Source organism: Oncorhynchus clarkii, chromosome 21, assembly GCF_045791955.1.
Source record: "Oncorhynchus clarkii lewisi isolate Uvic-CL-2024 chromosome 21, UVic_Ocla_1.0, whole genome shotgun sequence".
Taxonomy (NCBI): domain Eukaryota; kingdom Metazoa; phylum Chordata; class Actinopteri; order Salmoniformes; family Salmonidae; genus Oncorhynchus; species Oncorhynchus clarkii.
This window is the reverse complement of record NC_092167.1, coordinates 33,465,698-33,483,864: the sequence shown is the minus strand read 5'-3', so window position 1 is coordinate 33,483,864 and position 18,167 is coordinate 33,465,698. Positions and strand designations below refer to the sequence as shown.

At 45.9% G+C, this 18,167-nt stretch overlaps 1 protein-coding gene across 1 annotated transcript in view; it reads left to right on the top strand.

The window, feature by feature from the left end:
* The window catches only part of LOC139378930 (ephrin-B3b), a 105,116-nt gene extending 91,991 nt beyond the window's left edge, over positions 1-13,125 (top strand). The window contains exons 3-5 of the mRNA XM_071121551.1: positions 2,172-2,264; positions 7,555-7,626; positions 10,984-13,125. Coding sequence (XP_070977652.1) covers positions 2,172-2,264; positions 7,555-7,626; positions 10,984-11,435 — 617 coding nt within the window. The 3' untranslated portion in view covers positions 11,436-13,125. The remainder of the gene's footprint in view (positions 1-2,171; positions 2,265-7,554; positions 7,627-10,983) is intronic.
* Positions 13,126-18,167: the final 5,042 nt, after the last annotated feature.

Genomic DNA, 18,167 nt, shown 5'->3' with positions numbered 1-18,167 from the left:
AGGACTTTTTCAAGTTTTAACCCCACGGTCCGTGTCAGCAGTTTTGTTGAGCAGGAGTTTCAATGCCATGACATCACGTCTGCTGCAGACACAGTTGATGAGCTTATTTCTCGAGTCAGTTGTTCGAATGGCGCTAGGATTGTCTTTCAAACATGTTCTCATATGCCATTGAAATGGCAGCAGTGGTATGAGAACCAGCACATTCTTCAGCACGCAATGCTGCTTTCCTCAGTAGGAAATCGACCCACTGTGCTGTCAGACTCGGCATGCTCATGGGGCTGACATCGCTGGTCCAAATGTCAGTCGTGAAGCTAATAGCAGTGATGCCCGTAGCAAGTAGCTCACGGATGTTTCAACAACAATACTGTGTAACTCCGGTAGGGCAACATCTGAAAAATAGCGCCTACTTGGTGGTGTGTACCGGTGCTCGACCAGTCTGCGAAAGCCAACATCATCCACGACAGAGAACGGTTGATTGTCAAGGGCAATGAATTCCGTTATCAATGAATTCCGTTATCAATGGATTTCGTTATCAATGGATTTCGTTATCAATGGATTTCGTTATCAATGGATTTCGTTATCAATGGATTTCGTTATCAATGGATTTCGCTATCAATGGATTTTGTTAAATGGATTTCGTTATCAATGGATTTCGTTATCAATGGATTTCGCTATCAATGGATTTTGTTAAATGGATTTCGCCTTTTTTGAGTTGTCTCCCCGAAATGTTCTTTCTCTCTCAAATGACTGCTTGACTGGAACTTGTTTAGTTGTTGGGAGTGTAGTGCTTAGTATTTTTCTGATGTTGTTCTGTGTAGTGCTGTATTTTCCGTGGCGTCCTTACGTCATGTGCCTATGTTATATAGGTATGCACGTCATCTACCTACGTTATATAGGTATGCACGACATCTACCTACGTTATATAGGTATGCACGTCATCTACCTACGTTATATAGGTATGCACGTCATCTACCTACGTTATATAGGTATGCACGTCATCTACCTACGTTATATACGTATGCACGTCATCTACCTACGTTATATAGGTATGCACGTCATCTACCTACGTTATATAGGTATGCACGTCATCTACCTACGTTATATAGGTATACACATCATCTACCTACGTTATATAGGTATGCACGTCATCTACCTACGTTATATAGGTATGCACGTCATCTACCTACGTTATATAGGTATGCACGTCATCTACCTACGTTATATACGTATGCACGTCATCTACCTACGTTATATAGGTATGCACGTCATCTACCTACGTTATATAGGTATGCACGTCATCTACCTACGTTATATAGGTATGCACATCATCTACCTACGTTATATAGGTATGCACGACATCTACCTACGTTATATAGGTATGCACATCATCTACCTACGTTATATAGGTATGCACATCATCTACCTACGTTATATAGGTATGCACATCGGCGTTAAACTAGACATCGGGCCGATGCCCATGTTGCCATTTTTGAGCTAATATCGGCCGATTCCGATACTCTCACCGATTATATTGTGCATGCCTTAGCTCTGGTAGCTAAGATGGCATGGATAAGAGCATGGTGCTTGCAACACCTGGGTATGTGGGTTCGAATCCCTCATGGACCCAATTTACTAAATGCGCTAAGCTACACGTCCCTTTGGATAAAAGCATCGGCTAAATCGTAACATGATACTGTTTAATTACACAGGAGCAAATTTCTCTTTCTCTCTTTTATAATTGTATAATGAATCCTGAATTCTCAATGAGATAATCATTGTCTCCTCAATAATAATAATACTTTATCTCTCTCTCTCTTCTCCAGCGTGTTTGTCCAGTCAAAAGTGGACTTCTATATCAAGGGCAGTTTATTGGAGTTAATTCATGTGTTAGTCATTGAGTCCACAGAGCTCAGTCGCTAGGCACTAAATGAGACATTAGGACTCATTAAAAGCCTCACATCTTGAAGGACTGTGACATTTCACAGCTTCTGTGTGCGAGTTTAATCACCACGCCTGCAAATGTCACTCATCCACTGGCTTGGTAGAATGGGAGGCATTGTGAAAGGGAGTGTGTGTGAGTTTGTGTGTGTTTCACCCGTGAGGGTGAGTTTCGTGTGTGTGTGTGTGTTAGACAGTCAGCCTGATAAGTTGTTCTGTGTTTCCCCCTCCAGCCACGTCAGATGGGACGCGCCAGGGCCTGGAGAGTATGAGGGGAGGAGTGTGTGCCACGCAGGGCATGAAGGTGATCCTCAAAGTGGGACAGAGTGAGTACTGAGACACACCTGAAATAAACACTCATTCATCATTTTCTCTCTCTCTCACTCACTCACTCACTCACTCACTCACTCACTCACTCTCACACTCACTCTCACACTCACTCACTCACTCTCTCACTCACTCACTCTCACACTCACTCACTCTCACACACACTCACTCTCACACACACTCACTCTCACACACACTCACTCTCACACACACTCACTCTCACACACACTGACAGTGTACTCTAAGTGTACTCTAAGTGTATTAGTGTTGATTAGAGGCAGCGAGCTGGAGGAAAGGAGCAGCCAGGATCACATGGCTCTAATGAGCCCTGTTGACTTCACTCACTAACACACTAAACACCACGACTCTCTGCTACTGGCTGTCTATGCCCAGACATACAGTAAGGAGTAGGCTGCTCATTCTGGGCTTAAACACCAATGACTCTGCTAATGACTTTGTATGTATACAGTAGAGTAAACAGTCTCTATGGTGTTAAACACCAATGACTCTGATAATGACTTTGTATGTATACAGTAGAGTAAACAGTCTCTATGGTGTTAAACACCAATGACTCTGATAATGACTTTGTATGTATACAGTAGAGTAAACAGTCTCTATGGTGTTAAACACCACTGACCCTGATAATGACTTTGTATGTATACAGTAGAGTAAACAGTCTCTATGGTGTTAAACACCAATGACTCTGATAATGACTTTGTATGTATACAGTAGAGTAAACAGTCTCTATGGTGACTGTGCTGCTGCTCCAGTTTCAACTATTCTGCCTTATTATTATTCGACCATGCTGGTCATTTATGAACATTTGAACATCTTGACCATGTTTTGTTATAATCTCCACCCGGCACAGCCAGAAGAGGACTGGCCACCCCACATAGCCTGGTTCCTCTCTAGGTTTCTTCCTAGGTTTTGGCCTTTCTAGGGAGTTTTTCCTAGCCACCGTGCTTCTACACCTGCATTGCTTGCTGTTTGGGGTTTTAGGCTGGGTTTCTGTACAGCACTTTGAGATATCAGCTGATGTACGAAGGGCTATATAAATAGATTTGATTTGATTTGATTTGATTTTGATTTGATTTTGGTGTTAAACACCAATGACTCTGCTAATGACTTTGTATGTATACAGTAGAGTAAACGGTCACTGGTGTTAAACACCACTGATCCTGCAAATGACTGCTGCTGGGGGGGTCAATGTTTTAGATGGAAGTCACACGTTTCTCTTACATACACATATTTTGACTGCAAACACACAAATACAATGGGGCAAAAAAGTATTTAGTCAGCCACCAATTGTGCAAGTTCTCCCACTTAAAAAGATGAGAGAGGCCTGTAATTTTCATCATAGGTACACGTCTCATAGGTACACATACTGATAACAAGTTCAAACAGGTGCCATTAATACAGGTAACGAGTGGAGGACAGAGGAGCCTCTTAAAGAAGAAGTTACAGGTCTGTGAGAGCCAGAAATCTTGCTTGTTTGTAGGTGACCAAATACTTATTTTTCACCATAATTTGCAAATTATTGAATTAAAAATCCTACAATGTGATTTTCTGGATTTTTTTTCTCATTTTGTCTGTCATGAAGTGTACCTATGATGAAAATTACAGGCCTCTCATATTTTTAAGTGGGAGAACTTGCACAATTGGTGGCTGACTAAATGCTTTTTTGCCCCACTGTACATACAGTAGTCTGCCAAAATCTACGTACACACACACACACACACACACATGCCACACACAAAAAAAATATTTATTGTAACATGTTTTACTCACATTGGCATTTTCATTGAACACCTCACCCCTCCATCCGCCATTCCTGTACCCCATTCTATGCACAGACACTCACACATACTCCCCATTCCATGCTCCTCATAATATAATCCTCTCTCCCTCCCCAACAGTGTTATCAGCTCTGTGTGTTGTTGAGATAGCGCTTCTCTCTGTGTTGTTGTGAAAGCTCTTCTCTGTGTGTTGTTGTGAATGCTCTTCTCTCTGTGTGTTGTTGTGAAAGCTCTTCTCTCTGTGTGTTGTTGTGAAAGCGCTTCTCTCTGTGTGTTGTTGTGAAAGCTCTTCTCTCTGTGTGTTGTTGTGAAAGCTCTTCTCTCTGTGTGTTGTTGTGAACGTGCTTCTCTCTGTGTGTTGTTGTGGAAGCTCTCTTCTCTGTGTGTTGTTGTGAAATCCTCTTCTCTGTGTGTTGTTGTGGAAGCTCTTCTTTCTGTGTGTTGTTGTGAAAGCTCTCTTCTCTCTGTGTGTTGTTGTGAAAGCCCTTTTCTCTGTGTGTTGCTGTGAAAGCTCTTCTCTCTGTGTGTTGCTGTGAAAGCTCTCTTCAGTATGTGTGTTGTTGTGAAAGCTCTCTTCTTTCTGTGTGTTGTTGTGAAAGCCCTTTTATCTGTGTTATTGTGCAAGCTCTCTTCTCTCTGTGTGTTGTTGTGAAAGTTATTATTTCTGTGTGTTGATGTGCAAGATCTTTCTCTCTGTTGTTGTGAAATCCTCTTCTCTATGTGTGTTGTTGTGAAAGCGCTCTTCTCTATGTGTGTTGTTGTGAAAGCTCTCTTCTCTGTGTGTTGTTGTGGAAGCTCTCTTCTCTGTGTGTTGTTGTACAAGCTCTCTTCTCTGTGTGTTGTTGTGGAAGCTCTCTTCTCTGTGTGTTGTTGTGGAAGCTCTCTTCTCTGTGTGTTGTTGTGGAAGCTCTTCTTTCTGTGTGTTGTTGTGGAGGCTCTTCTTTCTGTGTGTTGTTGTGAAAGCTCTCTTCTCTGTGTGTTGTTGTGGAAGCTCTTCTTTCTGTGTGTTGTTGTGAAAGCTCTCTTTGCTCTGTGTGTTGTTGTGAAAGCTCTCTTCTCTGTGTGTTGTTGTGGAAGCTCTTCTTTCTGTGTGTTGTTGTGAAAGCTCTCTTCTCTCTGTGTGTTGTTGTGAAAGCCCTTTTCTCTGTGTGTTGTTGTGGAAGCTCTTCTTTCTGTGTGTTGTTGTGAAAGCTCTCTTCTTTCTGTGTGTTGTTGTGAAAGCCCTTTTATCTGTGTTATTGTGCAAGCTCTCTTCTCTCTGTGTGTTGTTGTGAAAGTTATTATTTCTGTGTGTTGATGTGCAAGCTCTTTCTCTCTGTTGTTGTGAAATCCTCTTCTCTATGTGTGTTGTTGTGAAAGCTCTCTTCTCTATGTGTGTTGTTGTGGAAGCTCTTCTCTGTGTGTTGTTGTACAAGCTCTCTTCTCTGTGTGTTGTTGTGGAAGCTCTCTTCTCTGTGTGTTGTTGTGGAAGCTCTCTTCTCTGTGTGTTGTTGTACAAGCTCTCTTCTCTGTGTGTTGTTGTGAAAGCTCTCTTCTCTGTGTGTTGTTGTACAAGCTCTCTCCTGTGTGTTGTTGTACAAGCTCTGTTCTCTCTGTGTTGTTGTGGAAGCACTCTTCTCTCTGTGTGTTGTTGTACAAGCTCCCTTCTCTGTGTGTTGTTGTGAAAGTTATTCTTTCTGTGTGTTGATGTGGAAGCTGTTCTCCTGAGAGGGAAGTGGTGCTACTGTGTTTCCATCATTCTCCACAGCCCACCCAGGGGAGAAGAATAGCACTCCCTATATCTCTCTTTTCTTTCTATCTCCCGCTCTTTTTCTTTCGTTGCTGCTTGAATGAAAACCGCCATCATTGATTCCCTCCCTTCCTCTCTCTCGTCCTCCTCACCTCTGTTCTCTTGGGTTTCACACTAATTTGCAGGTCCACCTTTCATGTCCCTCTCTCTCTCTCACCTTTCATGTCCCTCTCCCTCTCTCACCTTTCTAATCCCTCTCTCTCTTGCTCACTCCTCTCTTACTCATCTTCCTTTCTCTCTTGCCCTCCCCGCCCCTCTCTCTGTCTGTCTCCCATTTTTCTTGCGCCCTCTCTTTCTCTCCCTACCTGTCTCCGTCTTCTTCACTCTCTCTCTTTCTACCTCATTCATCCTCTTTCTCCCCATCCAATAGCTCCTTTACCCCCCCCCCCCCCCTCTCCCTGTGTTATCTGTTGTGGGTTTGAAAGGTCACCTCTGCTCTGTTTGTCATCTAAACACACGGTGTGCCGCCTCATAGAGATCTCTGATGAGATTTGGAGCGCCGCTCAGCTCTGAAACACACACAGGCGCACACACACACACACACACAGGCGCACACACACACACACACACACACACACACACACAGTCTTAGAAACCTGCACGTTCCCGAGAAACACACACACTCTTTCACACACACACACACACACACACACACACACACACACACACACACACACACACACACACACACACACACACACACTTTATGTTTTACTATCCTTGTGGAGACCTACAATTGCTTTCCATTACAGGTCCTATTTTCCCTAACCTTAACCCTAAACTTAACCCCAACTCCTAAACATAACCCCCAACCTTAATTCTAACCCCGTAGCCTAAAATAGCCTTTCTCCTCATGGGAAATGTCCCCACGAGGGAGAATGATCCTTGTTTTACTTCTGGGGACTTGTGAGGATTACCCACAAGGATAATAATACACACAAGCTCTCACACACACACAACACCCACACACACCCTCAAATGCACACAGCACTCACAAGCCCCAGCAGTCCTATTGATCCAAACACCCCTCATGCCAAGTTCTGATTGGCTGTCTGTCTTCAGAGGGCCTGTCGAACCAATAATACCTGCCACTGTGTATGGACCTCCGTAAATGTCAGTTAGTGTAGAATTATAGCTCAGCACATAGAGAGAGAGAGTGTGTGTGTGTGTGTGTGTGTACATTGTACAGTCTCTGTGTTCACAGCATAACAGGGCTGTCTATTATGTCCCTCTCGGTAAATCTATACGGCACTCTGTCATAGCCCCAGCGAGAGGATATTAGGTCCACCCCAAATGGCACGCTATTCCCTTTATAGTGCACAACGTTTGATCGGGGTCCGTAGGGAAGTGCACTAGGAAGGGCATACGGTGCCGTTTTTGGGGGCCGCAGCCTAGCATGACAGTGGGGCCGTTCCCTGTCGGGCGTGGAGACGGTTTTGTTTGCAGTTTTATATTCACTGTGGTACTTTTACAAATGGAAACCCTTCAAGTATCCCATTTTTAAATATAGTTGGAGAGCTGTTTTAGAAAATGACATTGGAAGACGATCAATATTTAGTTTCATTGAATGGGCCTCAGAGATCTGTTTTTTTTATAGCTCAGACAGAGTCTATGTGTAGTCAGTGGGCCTGTTTTGAGGTTGTTTTCATGTTGACGGGATGTGTTATCTTGACCGTTGTACCACCCTGTTTTTTTCCCCCTCAGACCCATATGGACTGCCCCCGAAACCTGCCAAACCAGACCAAAGTGCGGGCCGTACCAACACCAGAAATACAGGTAAGAGGGGTGTGGAGGAGCTTACACACTTACACCACCAGGAGGATAGAGTATACCACAACCAGTCCGAAATGACAAAAAAAAGCAAGTGAATGAGTGAGTAAAGAAAGAAAGAAGTGACAGAGAACGAGGGACGGAAAGAAAACGACAGATGGAGGATACAAGCCGGCGACATCTGTGGGATCTCTCTATTTAAATCCATCCCTCTATCTCTCTCATCCCTCTCCCTCTCTGTCCATCCCCTCTTCTCCTCCCCTCAGAGCTAAGTGCCGCAGGCGAGGAACGACGGCTCTAATAGCTGCCCAGGGAGCGGTGGGGGGGGGGCATTTGAAGGAGTTATTATTGTCATTAGTTTGGGCGGCCTGGTTTCTGTTGGTCCGCGGAGAGAAGGAAGAGAAGAAGAGAGAGGAGAGGAGAATGATAAATCTGAGTAGTGAGAGAGGAGAGGGAGAGAGGACAGGAGAGGGGAAGACAGAAGAGTAGAGGAAAGGGGAGGAGGGGAGGGGAGGAGTGAGGAAAGAAGAGGACGATGAAAGGATAGAGGAGAGGAGCGAGGGAGGGAGGGATGTTGTCTCATGGCAGGGAACTTGTTGACCTGGTCTTTGTATGCTGGCTGGTTCTGTCTCTCCCAACCACATACAGACTGTCCCAAATGGCACCATATTCCCTATTAAAGTGCATTACGTTTGACCAGAGTCCTAAGGGGCCTGGTCCAAAGTAGTGCACTATATAGGGAATACGGTGCCATTTGGGACATGGCCATACCTACTCTCTAATGTGAAGTGGATATGAGAGAACTGATGAGAGATGAAGAAAGCAGAGGGCGAGAGACACGAGAGCAAAGGAGACAGAAAAAGGGAGGGGGGAGAGAGGAAGGGAAGGGAAAAGGCTTCACTGTTGAAGGAGCAGAAAACCGACAGAGGAGAAGCAAGAGGTATGGAGAGAGAGAGAGAGAGAGAGAGAGAGAGAGAGAGAGAGAGAGAGAGAGAGAGAGAGAGAACAAGGGAAAAGGATGATAATAGACAGAGCTGGTGAAAGGAGGAGGAGGAGATGGAGCGAGGGAGAGATGTTGGGGGGAATGGAGGGGTGGAGGGAACGAGAGAGGGATGTTGGGGGGACGGAGGGAATGAGAGAGGGATGGAGGGAAGAACGCGAGAGGCGGAGAGCGGAATTGGCGTCTGGTATTAGTGTTTTGTCAGTCAGCTAGACAATCAGTCAGTCCTGCATGCATGGTAGGGGGTGAGGAGGGGGAGGCACAGAGCAAGGGAAGTCATTATGTCCACAAGTGGGAGAGCCACGGAGCGAGGAAGGAAGACGGGGAAGAGAGGGAGAGAAAACGAGGGGGGAAATGTGCCAAGGATAATAATAACCCAATCCCACGACCGCGCCTCGCATTACCGCCCTAACCGCTACCACCGCCAACGTTTGCACGGTCAACACGACCATTCCTCGCAGGCGGTCCCAAACCCAACAAACACCTGCTGGGCTATGACCTGCCATGCGGTCGGACCATGCGATTGGGACCAGGTTCCAACCAGGCAGCATCACTGTGTGGTCTCTAGCTTTAGAGACCCAGATTGTGCCCCAAATGGCACCCGATTCCCTGTATAGTGCACTACTTTTTTTATTACCAAAGCCATATGGCACCCTATTCCCTATAAAGTGCACTACTTTTTACCAAAGCCATATGGCACCCTATTCCCTATACAGTGCACTAAATAGAGAGTGGGGTGGCGTTTAGGGTGGCGTCCAAACCACCCAACTGTTCTGACTCCTTTATGTGTGCACGCGCCAATGCAACATAAACAACGTTGTTAGGCTTAAGGGATGAAGTGTGCCGCCTTGATCCCCTCACTGTGGATGGGTGTAGCTTCTAGCCAGAGCCACGGCGTCTCAGTCGGTCTCCACAGGCGCACAGGAGCATTCCAAACCCTCTCAGATCCATTCCTGTTGGGATGTTTCTGCCACTGTAACTACAGGAAGAGGGTTAGTCACCTTGGTGTCGTACAGATATGTTTACTGGCGCGTAATATGTACTGTGTATATAGAAGAGGTTGCACCCTAAAGAAGACAAGACAGAATGTTGGTTTAAGGTTTCAGAATTGCCTATGAGAGGTACAGTGTCATTTCTTGTATACCCGTCAAAGTCTGTTAAATCAAATCAAATTGTATTTGTCAACGTGCTCCGGGTAGAACAGGTGTAGACCTTACCGCAAAATGCTTACTTTACAAGCCCTTAACCCATAATGCAGTTCTAAGAAAATAGAGTTGAGAAAATATTTACTAAATTAAATTAAGTAAAAAATAAATAAAAAAGTAACACAATAAAATAACAATAAAGAGACTATATACAGGGGGTACCGGTACCGAGTCAACGTGCGGAGCTAAAAGTTAGTCGAGGTAATATGTACATTTAGGTGACTTGTGTGACTGGAGTCTGACAACTTTTGGGGCCTTCCTCTGACACCGCCTAGTATATAGGTCCTGGATGGCAGGAAGTTTGGCCCCAGTGATGTACTGGGCCATTTGCACTACACTCTGTAGCGCCTTACGGTCAGATGCTTAGCAGTTGCCATACCAGGCATGATGCAACCGGTCAGGATGCTCTCGATGGTGCAGCTGTGAATCTTTTTGAGGATCTGGAGACCCTTGCCAAATTTTTTCTCCTGAGGGGGAAAAGGCATTGCCGTGCCCTCTTCATTACTTTTTTGGTGTGTTTGGACCATGATAGGTTGTTGGTGATGTGGACACCAAGGAACTTGAAACTCTTGACCCGCTCCACTACAGCCCCATCGATGTGAAGTCCAGGATCCAGTTGCAGAGGGAGGTGTTTAGTTCCAGGGTCCTTAGCTTAGTGATGAGCTTTGTGGGCACTATGGTGTTGAACCCTGAACTGTAGTTCCTTTTGTCCAGGTGGGAAAGGGCAGTGTGGAGTACGATTGAGATTGTGTCATCTGGATCTGTTGGGGCGGTATGCAAATTGGAGAGGGTCTAGGGTTTTCCGGGATTATGGTGTTGATGTGAGCCATGACCAGCCTTTCAAAGCACTTTGTGGCTACTGACGTGAGTGCTACGGGTTGGTAGTCATCTAGGCAGGTTACCTTGGTGTTCTTGGGCACAGGGACTACGGTGGTCTGTTTGACACATGTAGGTATTACAGACTCAGACAGGGATATGTTGAAAATGTCAGTGAAGACACTTGCCAGTTGGTCCGCGCATGCTCTGAGTATACGTCCTGGTAATTCGTCTGGCTCCGCGGCCTTGTGAATGTTGACCTGTTTAAAGGTAAAGTTACATAACATTGTATTTGTCTTTTATAAGGTTATAAAAATCTTATTTTTTTGTGTCATTCTACAGGTGGTGCTGGTAATGCCACCCATCCCAGAGTTCCTAGCGATGGCGCCGGGGATTCGGGAGGCGCAGGGGGCGAGAACGGACCCCTCCCCCCCTCCAACGTGGCCGTCATCGCCGGTGCTGCAGGGGGCTCCGCCTTCCTCCTCCTGGTCACCGCGGTGATCTGCGTGGTGTGTTACCGGCGGCGACACGCCAAGCACTCGGAGTCCCACCACCCGCCCCTGTCACTCTCCTCCCTCACCAGCCCCAAGAGGCATGGCGGCGGGCACGGCGGCGGCCATGGGGGCGGTAACAACAACGGCTCGGAACCCAGTGACATCATCATCCCGCTGCGGGCTTCGGACTCGGCGTACTGCCCTCACTACGAGAAGGTGAGCGGGGACTACGGTCACCCCGTCTACATCGTCCAGGAGATGCCCCCCCAGAGTCCAGCAAACATCTACTACAAAGTATGAGGGCAGTTGCCATGACAACCTACAGTACTACCAACTACCATCTTACCCTGTCCTGTACAGTACAGTACCACCTACAGCCCACCTACAATATACCCTGTCCTATATAGTACAGTACCACGTAAAACCTACCTACAGTAATCCATCACTGACTTACCCTCCAAAACCACCAAGACCTTCAGTCCCTTATACAGTATCTGAACTTCCCTATCCAACCCCAGTCCAGCCACAGGTGTGTGCATCTAGCTAACTGAAGAGGCCATCCGTACGCCCACCACTCTTCACTCGACTGTGTCACTAAGCTAAGTATGGAGGGTATAGTATATAGTCCCCACCGGCCCCTTAAAAGAGGACAGGACTGGCAAGAGACTCTGGGGCCCACTTCTTTTCTTTTTTTTTGGTCTCACCATGAATCAACCCCCCACCCCACCCACCAGAGCTGAAGAGAAAAGTCCCCTCCCTATACACCATGAGGATAAGTGTGTGAGAACATGCACACCAAGCTAGTGTGAGAGAACACACACTAGTACCGCCACAACTTGGACTTCTGGGACTCTGACCCCTAGGAAACCCACTGACCAACCACATCCTGAGATCTCTGTATTTCTCTAATGCTCCTGTCCTGTATCAGACCTACCTGCCTCCTGATTGGACCCTGAGGCTAACTGTGGCCCTTGATGTTATAACTCACAAATAGGATCCTAGTTTGTTTGTGTGTGTATGGTTTCTCATTGGACCAGGGGCCTCTGACTCTCTCACCCAATCAGAAAGCTGGGCTGGGGTCACGTGATCAATCGGTCAGGCCAATCGAGTCTTAGTGACATTCAGAATCTTGTATATTTTAATAACGTGTGTGTGTGTGTGTGTGTGTGTGTGCGTGCGTGTGTGGGAGACTAGGATAATAATTCTGACACTGCTGTTGCACAGAAGTGTGTGTGCAGTTAGTGTGCTTTAGTACAGTGTGTGTGTGTGTGTGTGTGTTAATCTGTGTATACGCTACATGCGAGCGAATGTGTGTGTTCGCGTGTCTTTAGACTTGTCTTAAAAACCAAAACACAAAAAAGTGAGTGAATATAAAAGGTGAGTTTTTTTTTTTTATCGCTAGCAACACTTACAGATTATATATGAATATCCAGTCAATCATTTTTCTTGTTTTTTTAAATAGTTTTTTATTTTGATTCCTCCACTTGTAAAACAACACTTCTGTTATACTGCTAGATTTTTTTTTATCCTGCGCTTTCTTGTTTGCTATTTAGAAACCTGACCCTGTTTCCTTCCCCTTTGAGTTGTAAATTAATTGAATCTCTTGAATCTGTTTTTCTTTCCTTGGCGAACTGAGGTCGTTTCTCTCTCCCTCTCTCCCTCTCTCATCGCCTCCCTCCCCCCTCTGGGCCTCCCCCTATGTATATTTTTATAGTTCTTGTACTATGCTGTAGTTTTGAAGTTTAGACCTCGTTTGTGGAAGTTGTTGAGGTAGAAACCATCTATGAAAGTTTTTTTCAAACGCTTTTACACAAGGAAAAGCAACGAGGGCGGGTTCCAAATGAAATGAAATAGAATGAAAAGAAAGAGCGGGAACCGGAGTCGCTGTCTAGGGGGAAAAGAGAAAGAGCGACTGAATGTGGAACTTTTGGGGTTTTTTTTTAAAAGAGAGAAAAGACTGAAGAAGGAATTGCACACTAAAGAAAAGAAAGAGCGCGAGAAGAGATGGAAGAAGTGGGGGGATGGGAGGTGAATTGAGCGATGAGAGAGAGAGAAGAATCCCTGGGAAGGATAGAGAGAGTGAAACATTGACTGTGGCGGAAGAGAGGAGCCTTTCCTTTAATGGAGTGCTGAGAAGGAGTGAAGGACCCTGGGAGGACGGAGGAAAGGAACAGACACACAGCTGAAATGGATTTCAGGGGGAAACCTCACTGTGGAATAAGGAGGAGAGATTTCATCTAAAACACACACACACACACACACATTCAAGATAACAGACAATTCTCTTTTCTCCGAAGGGAAATGGCACGTTTCAAATTCTCCCGATTTCCCCCTTAAACAGCTTTATGTATCAGACACACTCTACACTGATTATATCGACACAGACACACTGAGCCCTCTCACATTCTCTTTCACTGTCATAACACGCACACACATACATGCCGTACATGTCTACGCCAATTTCACACACACTCTCTCTGTCTGGCTCTTTCTGCATCCCTCTCTCTGCCACACACACACACTCTCTCTGTCTGGCTCTCTGCATCCCTCTCTCTGCCACACACACACACTCTCTCTGTCTGGCTCTCTCTGCATCCCTCTCTCTGCCACACACACACACTGATTGCTCCCATGTGGCTCCCTATTTCTGACACAGTCCTGGCTTTGATACACACCTCTGTGTGTGACAGAAGGATTAAAAGAGGGTGTGTGCGCCCTGTTTTTGTGCGTGTGTGTATACGTGTTTAACAATACTCGTGGGGACCAGAAGTCCCCGCAAGAATAGTAAACAAGTAAACATTTGACCGACTGGGGACATTTTGTTGGTCCCCGCAAGGTCAAATGCTATTTGTTAAGGTTAGAATTATTGTTAGGGTTAGTTCTAGGGTTATGGTTAGGTTTTGGGGGTAAGGTTAGGGAAAATAAGGTTTTGAATGGGACTGAATTGTGTCTTCCCACAAGGTTAGTTATACAAGACTGTGTTTGTATGGGTGTTTTTCTGAAACCAGTTCCTGCCATTCTCTTAGCCTGGTTAATTCGTTTTCACACCCTTTTTCGAAGGCAAAGCTTTCTTGTGTTAAGTTGTGCTGTATCGGCGAGCTGCTACTTAGTATCGTTGAGTGTTAGACCCATGACGTGTTTTAAACAGGCGCGACAACCTGCAAATGCACACATACGCTAACAAAATAGCAGACAATAGGTGGCGTGCCGCGCTTTGAAATATCCCTCATGCTCAACAGGTGGATGTTTGTTCCCAAAGCTCCACTCAATGTGTGTTTTATTCATATACACACCTGCTCAAAAAGCTTTATTTGAAATATCACTTTCAACTTTGTTTTATTACTACTACACCTCCTCTCTATTTCACATCATTTGTATGTTGTGTAATCTGTTCCCATTATGCTTTTTGAACCTAGAAAGTGTTACGGAGAAGTTGACTAATTAGGGTAAAAATTTCACCCCAATTTCTGTACATGTGTGCATCAGGATCTTGGTATTTATGTATGTGGGAATCTGTCTTGTCTCCTGTACAAACACACGACCACCAGGAATACTGTATACCTTCAGAAACACGCTCAAAGCCAAACTACAAACGCTCTCTGAGTTCTGAAATCCTCTGACACTCTAAATGACAGTATTTGACAAAGATGGCTGCTGCCATGAACATAAACACTTGGATAAACTTCCTGGACTTTGTGGAGTTGTGGAATCCAAGTGTGGAATCCGAATGCTGCTCATTCGCAAAATGGTTCCTTCTCTCTCTCTCCTCTCCCTCTTCATCCTCCTCTCCTCTTTTTTTCACCGAGGAGAATCTCCCTCCGGGACTCGAAGCTTGGGCTTTTTTGTTGTCATGTCAGTCGGTGTTTTACTAAAAGGTTGTCTCTCTCTCTTTCACTGTTTGCTTTTGACTGTTTTCAATGTGTTGGATTTTTTTCTCATGGATCCTCATTTCAAAAAGAGAGGTTTCTTGTTTTGTGAAAACGCACCCCCCCCACCCCACCCCTCTGTTGGTGTGTGTGTGTGTGTGTGTGAGTGTGTTTCCTTGTCCCAATAGCCAGCAGGTCAAGGCGACAGAGAGCCGGCTGGCTCTTGTATGTGATGTCTTGAGACGTTTTGTATTGGGACACCACTGTGTGAAATGGGTTTGTGTCCACCTTCTCCTTTCCGCTCCCCCCATCCCTCCCGTCACTATGACCTCCTCCTCCTCCTCTCTTTCTCTCCTCCAACACACCTCTAAAGGGAGGAAAAAACTAGTACATTCCTGCTTTGGAAAAATGTTGATTAAAAAAATGATGTTTAAGCACCACTCTCTGGTCTGGTCGTGGGTTCATTATTTTTTGATGAAGTGTGAAGATCTGTGCGCGCGCGCGTGTGTGTGTGTGTGTGTCTCGTGCTTGCCGTGCCTGGAAGGGGTCACGTACTCCAGTGAGGCCCAGTCTCTCAGATGTAACCCTTTCAGGTCTCTCTCTTTGGGGGGTTTCTTAGCAGGGTTCCATTCACTGTCTCTCTATAAAGGTACCCATTCAGTCCACACACACACCGCTCCCCCAGTTGTGTTATCAACCAGTTATCTACCCCAGCTTCGTTAGTGTTGGGTGTTGCTTAGCAACGTATCCACATAGATGACCGTCAGCCCTAACAGCTGTACCAACTCCCTTTCTCTCTCCCCCCATTCTGTAACAACTCCCTTTCTCTCTCTCTCTCCCCCAATCTGTAACAACTCCCTTTCTCTCTCTCTCATTCTGTACCAACTCCCTTTCACTCTCTCTCCCCCCCATTCTGTAACAACTCCCTTTCTCTTTCCCCCATTTTGTAACAACTCCCCTTCTCTCCCCCATTCTGTAACAACTCCCTTTCTCTCTCTCCCCCCCATTCTGTAACAACTCCCTTTCTCTCTCTCCCACCATTCTGTAACAACTCCCTTTCTCTCTCTCATTCTGTAACAACTCCCTTTCTCTCTCTCTCATTCTGTAACAACTCCCTTTCTCTCTCATTCTGTAACAACTCCCTTTCTCTCTCTCTCTCTCTCTCATTCTGTAACAACTCCCTTTCTCTCTCTCTCTCTCCCCCATTCTGTAACAACTCCCTCTGTCTCTCTCATTCTGTAACAACTCCCTTTCTCTCTCTCTCTCTCTCTCTCTCTCTCTCTCTCTCTCTCTCTCATTCTGTAACAACTCCCTTTCTCTCTCTCTCATTCTGTAACAACTCCCTTTCTCTCTCTCTCTCTCATTCTGTAACAACTCCCTTTCTCTCTCTCTCTCTCTCTCATTCTGTAACAACTCCCTTTCTCTCTCTCTCTCTCTCCCATTCTGTAACAACTCCCTCTCTCTCTCCCCCATTCTGTAACAACTCCCTTTCTCTCTCCCCCATTCTGTAACAACTCCCTCTCTAAATCAAATCAAATCAAATTTTATTTCACCCCGCTATCTCCCCCATTCTGTAACAACTCCCTTTCTCTCTCCCCCATTCTGTAACAACTCCCTCTCTCTCTTCCCCATTCTGTAACAACTCCCTTTCTCTCTCCCCCATTCTGTAACAACTCCCTTTCTCTCTCTCTCTCCCCACATTCTGTAAAACTCCCTTTCTCTCTCTCTCTCTCTCTCCCCATTCTGTAACAACTCCCTTTCGCTCTTTCTCTCCCCCATTCTGTAACATCTCCCTTTCTCTCTCTCTCTCATTCTGTAACAACTACCTTTCTCTCTCTCCCATTCTGTAACAACTCCCTTTCTCTCTCTCTCCCCCCATTCTGTAACAACTCCCTTTCTCTCTTTCTCTCCCCCATTCTGTAACAACTCCCTTTCTCTCTCTCTCCCCCCCATTCTGTAACAACTCCCTTTCTCTCTCTCCCCCCCCCCCATTCTGTAACAACTCCCTTTCTCTCTCTCTCCCCCCATTTTGTAACAACTCCTTTTCTCTCTCTCGCCCATTCTGTAACAACTCCCTTTCTCTCTCTCTCATTCTGTAACAACTCCCTTTCTCTCTCTCTCTCTCTCATTCTGTAACAACTCCCTTTCTCTCTCTCTCTCTCATTCTGTAACAACTCCCTCTCTCTCTCCCCCATTCTGTAACAACTCCCTTTCTCTCTCCCCCATTCTGTAACAACTCCCTTTCTCTCTCTCCCCATTCTGTAACAACTCCCTTTCTCTCTCTCTCTCCCCATTCTGTAATAACTCCCTTTCTCTCTCTCTCTCTCTCCCCCATTCTGTAACAACTCCCTTTCTCTCTCGCTCTCGCTCCCCCATTCTGTAACAACTCCCTTTCTCTCTCGCTCTCGCTCCCCCATTCTGTAACAACTCCCTTTCTCTCTCTCTCATTCTGTAACAACTCCCTTTCTCTCTCTCTCCCCCATTCCGTAACAACTCCCTTACTCTCTCCCCCATTCTGTAACAACTCCCTTACTCTCTCCCCCATTCTGTAACAACTCCCTTTCTCTCTCTCTCCCCCATTCTGTAACAACTCCCTTTCTCTCTCTCCCCCCCATTCTGTAACAACTCCCTTTCTCTCTCTCTCCCCCATTCTGTAACAACTCCCTTTCTCTCTCTCTCCCCCATTCTGTAACAACTCCCTTTCTCTCTCTCTCCCCCATTCTGTAACAACTCCCTTTCTCTCTCTCTCCCATTCTGTAACAACTCCCTTTCTCTCTCTCTCCCCCATTCTGTAACAACTCCCTTTCTCTCTCTCTCTCTCTCATTCTGCAACAACTCCCTTTCTCTCTCTCTCATTCTGTCACAACTTTCTCTCTCTCCCCCATTCTGTAACGTCACAACTTTCTCTCTCTCTCCCCCATTCTGTAACGTCACAACTTTCTCTCTCTCCCCCATTCTGTAACAACTCCCTTTCTCTCTCTCACCCATTCTGTAACAACTCCCCTTCTCTCTCTCTCCCCCATTCTGTAACAACTCCCTTTCTCTCTCTCCCCCATTCTGTAACAACTCCCTTTCTCTCGCTCTCTCCCCCATTCTTTAACAACTCCCTTTCTCTCGCTCTCTCCCCCATTCTGTAACAACTCCCTTTCTCTCGCTCTCTCTTCCC